Source organism: Anarrhichthys ocellatus, unplaced genomic scaffold (genome assembly GCF_004355925.1).
Source record: "Anarrhichthys ocellatus isolate YVR2014 unplaced genomic scaffold, GSC_Weel_1.0 scaffold25, whole genome shotgun sequence".
NCBI classification, from domain to species: domain Eukaryota; kingdom Metazoa; phylum Chordata; class Actinopteri; order Perciformes; family Anarhichadidae; genus Anarrhichthys; species Anarrhichthys ocellatus.
The window spans coordinates 5,707,678-5,715,227 of record NW_022280055.1 but is presented as its reverse complement, the minus strand read 5'-3'; the positions used below and the strand labels follow the sequence as shown (position 1 = coordinate 5,715,227).

Below are 7,550 nucleotides of genomic sequence, written 5' to 3'. Positions count from 1 at the left end.
GGGGGGGGAGTATAAAGTAAGTTGCATTTCTTTGTTCTAGTTAGTTGGCTCCGGACGACTCGATTTGCTTGTATTCTGTCCAGTACAAATAAATCTGCGTGAACTCAAGAATCTCTCTTGTGTTCTGTTGGTGTTCGTCACCGAGTTCCTGTAGTAGTGAGAATCCTGTGGTATCTCACCACCAGTCAGATAGCAAAGAAGTATTAAGATAGAATCAACTTCAAACCAAAGATCATCGACCTTGAAAAACCACAACAGTCTCATAATCCACCCATATCTGGACTATTTATAATTTTAATATCAGAAATCAAATCACTGTTAGCACCGTTAGCTGCTAGCCGCCGGCTCAGCCGTCGCCATGTTGAGAGCCATGTGGAGGCTATTCTTCAAGATATGCTCTGAATGTCAATTAAGCACCTTTAAAGTAAAATCTAGCCAGGGACTAATTCAAACTTACCTTTTACAGTCATGCTTTTAATGTTTACTCCGGGTTATCATTTTTCAAATCAAATCTATAGCAGTTACAGTTTAGATTACATTATACTTCCGTCCTGTGACTTTGAACATGTTACAGACATCAGTTGCACACGGGCGCTCCTCACCCTTAATGGAAGTGACACTACATATCTCGCATTACTACACGTCACGTCTGTCTAAGGTGAGCACTGCACAGCAAGTCTCAGCAAGCACAAAGTCCAAAATAAAGCAAAATCAAAGGCCTTTTATCAAAACACTGATCAGCATCAGGGCCACTCTCTGTCAACTACAGGTGTTCCTTTACATTGTGTTTATGCCGCACAGAGAAACCAGGTCACGGTCACCCAGCATTTGAAAACGCTTCCACTGCCTTCAGTTTAAGTCCATCCAGGAATTCCCATCCTTTCCTAATTGTCTACTGCTGCAACTAATGATAATATACATTATGGACGGATCTGCTGATTCCTTTTTAAATTAATTAATTAATAATGGTTTTGTCTTTACTTTTATATAAAATGTCAAACATAATACAGGTACAATGTCTAAAATATTTAATAACCTATCATGACTTGCAAAGAAAATCATATATTTAAACTAGAGAGGGTTAAAACCAAAGAGTGTTTGGCGGAGCTAAAAAAACAAATTGCCATTTATTGTGAAATTTATTTCAACTTCACTTATTCTCAAGGTGCATTGAGAAGGAGAAAAGTATAAAGAGCCCAAAACTCCATATGACAACTTTAACTCGTAGTTTTTTTAGCCTATATTTGTTTACCTTTTGGCAACGTGCCACCACTAAAATGCATGTGGAATTAGCCGTTAGCAGTTGCTGTTTGCATTTTACCCAAGGATGTACACACAACTATAACTGCATTACTTTGATACTGAAGACTCAGATTATCAGGGAAGTTCTGGAGTTAAAAGGATTGTCTTTTAAAAAAATAAGATGTTAAAAACATTTAAGATACGGAAAGTGGGCGGACCTGGAATCTGCAATGGAATTTTTACACAGGGCAAGTGATTCATAAGCTACTGGGCTACCCCCATTAAAGTGAAATATGTGCAGCTGAGATCAACGTTTTGATTTATAAACTAGGATCTAGAATGGTTTTGTTGCTGTGGGATAAATCTCTACCGCAGCCTGACCCTTGCATATTAGCGTTGGACTCTGACTCTGCCATAAAGAAGCAGGAGCTCATAATCATGTGGGAAAGTTGGTGACAGCTCGTCTTACTATTGAGGTACTCCAGCAGGCTGCCGTTGTTCATCAGCTCTGTGATGATGTAGATGGGCTCCTCCAGGGTGCACACAGCGTACAGCTGGATCAGCTTGGGATGCCGCAGCCTCTTCATGATCTGAGCCTCTCTCAGGAAGTCCTCTGTGTCCATTGTACCTGCGAGAGGTGTTCAGTGATGGTATATTAGGAGTGGAACTTTTTTTCTTTGTGACATCTTTGGTGTAGTGTTTTGTACACTCACTCTTACAACCAATACATTTTTTTCCCCAAATAAGAAACTGAGCCTGCTTACAATTCTCCACTATCACTTTACTTAATGTTCGCATTCTGACAAAGTTAGCCCATAATGAATACAACTAGCCACATGAATATGTTAAATACCCAGCAATACGGTCATCGTTGACCGGCGGAGCAGTGACGCGAAGTTCTGCTCCTGGCCGGACGAGGAGCTGCTGCTGCTGCTGCTGGGTGCAGAGCTCTCCACCTCCCGCCGGAGCACCGACAGTAGGTCAATCTGGGTCTGTGCAGGCTGGTCGCTGTCCGAGGCCCCGCTGGAGTCTGATTTTGTCATATTTCGCGGGAATTGGACAAGCGAGAAGATTGACTATTTCTATATAGTTATTAATGCTCGTCATCTGTGCCATCTGGTCTGATTCCGGCGAAACCGGAATTTTAACTAGAAACTCCTTTAGCTCAGACTTCAGCGGGGCCTCCAGCAGCGACCTGCCTTCCGTGCACGGAGACAGATCCTGCTTTGCTGCCGCCTTCGATCTGCGAGCACCGCCCCCGGCAGCAGCTCCTCTTCCACAGTCCAGGAGCTGAGCTTCTCCTCACTGGTCCACCCGGTTCCTGCTGGGAGTCAACACAACGACGCCACACTACTGGGAGGCCCAGGGCCGTATTGCAGGGCCCGCTGGACGGAAAAGAGGCCCTGGAGGACCAGGACTGCACGGGGCAGACTATCAGACCTTGCTGCAGTAAAATTAGGTTTTCCAAAGGGACCGCCAAAATCAACACTAAATTATAGTAAAGACACAACTTTCTAAATTCACTAACCACACACTGAACTATTAACGTGACCAAATCATCTTACTATCAGTACTTTACTCATTCCGGAATAGTATGATCCTGTTCAACACCTCCGGTAAGAGAAATAGAGGCAGTAGCGTACCATGTTTGAGGGTCTTCACCGCGACTGCTGTGGTGTCGTTCCACAGGCCCTCGAACACTTCTCCGAACTGACCGGCTCCGAGCTTCCTCAGCAGCTTGATGGACTTGCGGTTAATCTCCCATTGGTCCACCGTGTTGTAGGACAGGCCGTGAGTCTGCGGAGCCTCCATCTACACGGACGGGAGGAGTTGTTGTTTACTGAGATGACAATATGACTTTATAATGCATTTTAAAAAGTGTACTTAAAGAACAGAAACAAAGTGTCTGACCGTCTTGCATGGTTCGCGAAGACACACACAGAGGCCATCGGCCTGCTTGGAGTAATGTTCCACTAACTCCTCCAGTGTTTCAAAGGATCTGCTCCTCGACACGAAGTAGTGACCGTTGTCCAGTTTTTTCAGCTTGTAATGCTTCACCTTCCCACCGTCCAGCACTGAAAGACAAGTCAACATGAGGGATGTACGCAAGAGTCAGGAACTGCATAAGTAAGTTTTCCTCATGGCACAGGAGCTGAGGGAACGTTTTTAATTAAAGCAAGTCAACACGCGTTTGTCACATGGTCCCTGTAAATGTGCTTCAGTATGACAAAGTAGCGCCACATATTCTAAAAATAGAATATTGTCCATAATCCTTCATTGGAATCCAAACATCATGTCTCGCCAACTTAATATTGAAACCATTTCAAAAATGCTGAACGTATGTGTTGTAATAGAACTATTACATAACTTTTTTTTTTACTAGTTCCTTTATCACCTGTGCTCCTATCAGGAGTTATTGGTGTGTTAATCACATATACAGATTTAAAGGCTGCTGTTGGATCGTGGCCAATATTAGAAAAGTAATAACACACACAAAAAGCAAATATCGCCGTCACTTGGTCCTTTCATTCCATTTCATTTAAATCAGTAAAACTAGCACGGGGTAAATATGTTTTTGATTCTCACACACACAAACTCAGTGACTTAACCTCAGGTTGTGTGGCTCATCAACTGCCTTTAATGAATGAACATGGAAGGAATTTGGTCCCAATGGAAAGAAAGAGCAAGGCCGAAGTGAGAAGACAGATTAGAGCAGAGGGAGATAAAAGTGATCACGCTGCTTTATGGGGAGCACAGACCTCTATTTTTATTTAAATCGATGACCTTGGAGCCATTAATAATTTGAGTCAATTGAGGACAAGAGTGAGTCACTGAACAATGCCGGGGCTGCTTGGTAACGAGTGGACACAGTACACACACTGTGTGCTAACTGACCAGCTAGCATGACTTCATCTGAGAAAGCAATGTTGATCGAGCGGAATAATACACTAGTGCAATTTAAGTTTGTTGGCAGTCTGACTGCTTTAGGTAGATTAAGACATCGCTGAGTCATTGTCGGTAATACTTATGATACATTAACCACAATGTTCCGTTTGTACATATCCATCTTACCATAAGACACTACTCATATTGAAGCAAATTTGTGATATTAGGCGACACAAATAAAATTGAATTATAAAACCTGGAGTGTATTACAGAGTGCGTTTTGTAGCTGATGACACCTTTTATTTTTAAGAGAAAAGAAAGTAATGTGTTCTTCGTAACTTACATGCTAAAAGTGGAGCGGGGACTTGGAAAGAATCTGGTGTCTCATGATACAGGAGTTATGATGCAATACATTGCGATACTGTAAGTAACAGTACTGTAATATTGTTATGGAATCCCAACAGTGGGATCTCAATTTACATACATCACAGTCCCTGTTAGCGCTGCAGCTATTGATCATTTTAATAAGCTTAAGAGTATTAAAATAACATTCGCTTCCTAAGGAGCAATGATAAATATACAAATAAGAAAATAAGACGGAACAACTAATAACAAAATGGTATTGCATAGAACAACATTATCTTCCAAAACTTAACCCATGTAGTGCATGCATGTTGGTGCCACACTGCACTGTGGGTTTCAGGGCTGCACGCTAACTTTTTTTCCACCACTGTTCCAAAAACATAATTTTCAACCGTCCCAAAAAGTTCTAAATGTTATCTTTTACTTTTGTTATTGTCATCTATAGTGGGTATTTGCTTAAAGATCACACAATGCAAATGTTTAATCAAATATTTGCTTTGATTAAAACAATCTTGGCATTAGTAGTTATAATTAAGTTTTATATAAGCTGCTAAGAGCTAGTGTTGGAAAGTTAAACAGCTCATAATTTCCTTTCTAATATCTATTTCATATTGCTGGGAAAACTTCTCCTTAACACAACTGTATTTGTTCAGGTTCCTTGCCAAGAACTACATTTCATTTGAACACATCATTAAGTATATCAATATTTACTCACTCCCCTAGCTTAACGCGTGGAGGTGTGTTTACTTCGTAGAAACTAGAAACCCATTTACGATATCTCTTTTGTGTTTTCATTTTCATTAGCCCCCATAGGCTACTGGTCCGCTATCAAACCCCCGACGCTGCTCAATTGAAAAAGCGTGCTTTTCCTTACTTCTGAATTCTACTTTTTGAAAATGTACACAACCCCTTTTCGGAGGAGAACTTCTTTAAAGTTGCCACTGTAACATGTTTATCGTAGCTTACCCGAGAGGGACCGCTCCCCTTTCTGACTTTCACAGTTTCTGATGAGGAAGGCGCCATGCCGATTCCCCCCCGCCAGCAGCATCTTCTCTGCATCCAGCCTCTTTGTGTTGGGAAAATACCATCTGCGGAATTTAAGCAAAAAGGAGCCGAGCGGGTCAAACATAATGGCTTTCTGAATATAAATAATAATTTATAAAAGGTTTACTGGTAATTTGGATTGATTTCAAATGGGCTGATCAATTCTGTTGTACTCACTAAAACAAAACATATGTAACAATCAATAATGTCCCTTTGTCAACAAATCCCCTGAAAGCCCCAAAGCAACAACACAGAGATCCACCAGCAAGTACTGCGTGTGAATCAAAGCCTGATATATCTTCTTCCTCTCTGCCATCGAGCTCCATTGTTGTCCAAAACTATTAAGAGCACATCAGTGAGCATCAACTCATCAATGTTCTTTCATCATCATGACCATACCCACTGTTTATTTTCCCTCACTTCATGCACAGTCCCGCTGTCACTAGAGCACCAAATGTGTATCAATGCGCCGCTAAAAATAGTGCCCGCCAAATGCAATATATCCTCCTGTTTAATCAACGATCGTTTTAAAACGACAGTGCTCAGCTGTTTTAAGAAATGCTTTAGCATCTTAAATAAATGACAGCTCATATACAAGACCTATCTATCGTTATAGACTTACATCCTCAGTGGGAACGAGTGGGTTTGGGGCTGAGAGTCACAGAAGGGCTGTGAACGTCTGACTAATTATTGTCAGTTTGGTCTTTTCATGAGATTTGTTGACAATAGATAAGATATAGAATGAGACCAGCCTTATCCCCCAAGACCTTCTTTATTTTAGTCTGGATATCTTTTAATCCTAAATAATTTCCTGACCACAAACTAACTTCAACATACATAAGGAGGCAGTCTCTGGGGGCCCCACAATATGTTTTACCCCAGGCCTCCTGAGCAGGTTAATCCGGCCCTGATTAAACTCCAGAATAGCTGCAGAGGCCTGTGACATTTAACCAGAATATTAAAAATGAATATTTAACATTACATATACTGAAACCAGTTGTCCATCCAGTTTGTGATTTAGTGAAACAAATGTTGTCTGGACTGATGCGGGCAATCAGAACTATTTTTAACCCTGCGAGTCAAACGGGAAAAACCAGCGTACAGCTGAGAGGTAACCGGTTCCACTGAGGAGGAGGAGGCCTTTCTTTGCGACGTCGCTTTTCCCCAAGAATTCGGCTACACGCAACAATAAAGGTTTTATTTGTGAAAACAATGTGTGGAGAGGTTACCACATCATGTAGCATCTGAGGCATGTTGAGGTGGCTTTCCTGCAAAACCAGTTTCTGTGACTGCCTAGAATGTCACAGTCATTAAACAGATCATACAAGAGAGAGCAGTCCTCAAACCATGAAATGAGTCAGCATTTTTGCACTTTGGGTTCCCTTGTGTCAAAGTCAATGTTTTTTTTAATGGGTTTTTGGTTAGATGCTCTGCCACAGAGCTTATTTTCTCCCATAATCCAAAGGAAAAATGCCGTTTGTTTATTGTTAATGGAACTAGTCGGCGCTAACCTCCGGGTTGATCTACAAAAATACCTCACCCCTGTCACATTTTATTGGCCAGGAAATGCCAGCAAAGGCATTTTAATGCACTGTTCATGTTGTGTTTTTTATTTATTTACTATACTTTATTAAAGGTGTATTGGAAAATACACAAAATACATAAATTGACTTTTGCTTACATATGTTAATATGTAACAATGTTGATATATTTCATTAAAAAAAATGAATAATAATAAAGTAGAGAAAAACAATAATATATGTTTATATATTCTTAATTTTGTATACATTTTATAATATTTCAGATCAGTTCTCTGTTCCATAACTGCAATTCAAAGTATCCTGCACATTTTGGTTCAAGTGCTTGTTTAATTGGGAAAAATAATAAATCATCCTATAAATTATAATTGGTTGCCAGAACACATCTTCTCCAGCAGTCCGTTTCTTTTTACATTTTGAATGTGCTCTCATTCATTCATTTTTATATATATATATATATAAATATATATATATATA

At 40.5% G+C, this 7,550-nt stretch overlaps 1 protein-coding gene across 1 annotated transcript in view; it reads right to left on the bottom strand.

The window, feature by feature from the left end:
* LOC116391143 (tyrosine-protein kinase FRK-like) overlaps positions 1-5,620 on the bottom strand; it is a 9,075-nt gene extending 3,455 nt beyond the window's left edge. The window contains exons 1-4 of the mRNA XM_031861425.1: positions 5,458-5,620; positions 3,154-3,317; positions 2,886-3,054; positions 1,712-1,870 (exon numbers count right to left, since the gene is read on the bottom strand). Coding sequence (XP_031717285.1) covers positions 1,712-1,870; positions 2,886-3,054; positions 3,154-3,317; positions 5,458-5,620 — 655 coding nt within the window. The remainder of the gene's footprint in view (positions 1-1,711; positions 1,871-2,885; positions 3,055-3,153; positions 3,318-5,457) is intronic.
* Between the last annotated feature and the right edge of the window lie 1,930 nt (positions 5,621-7,550).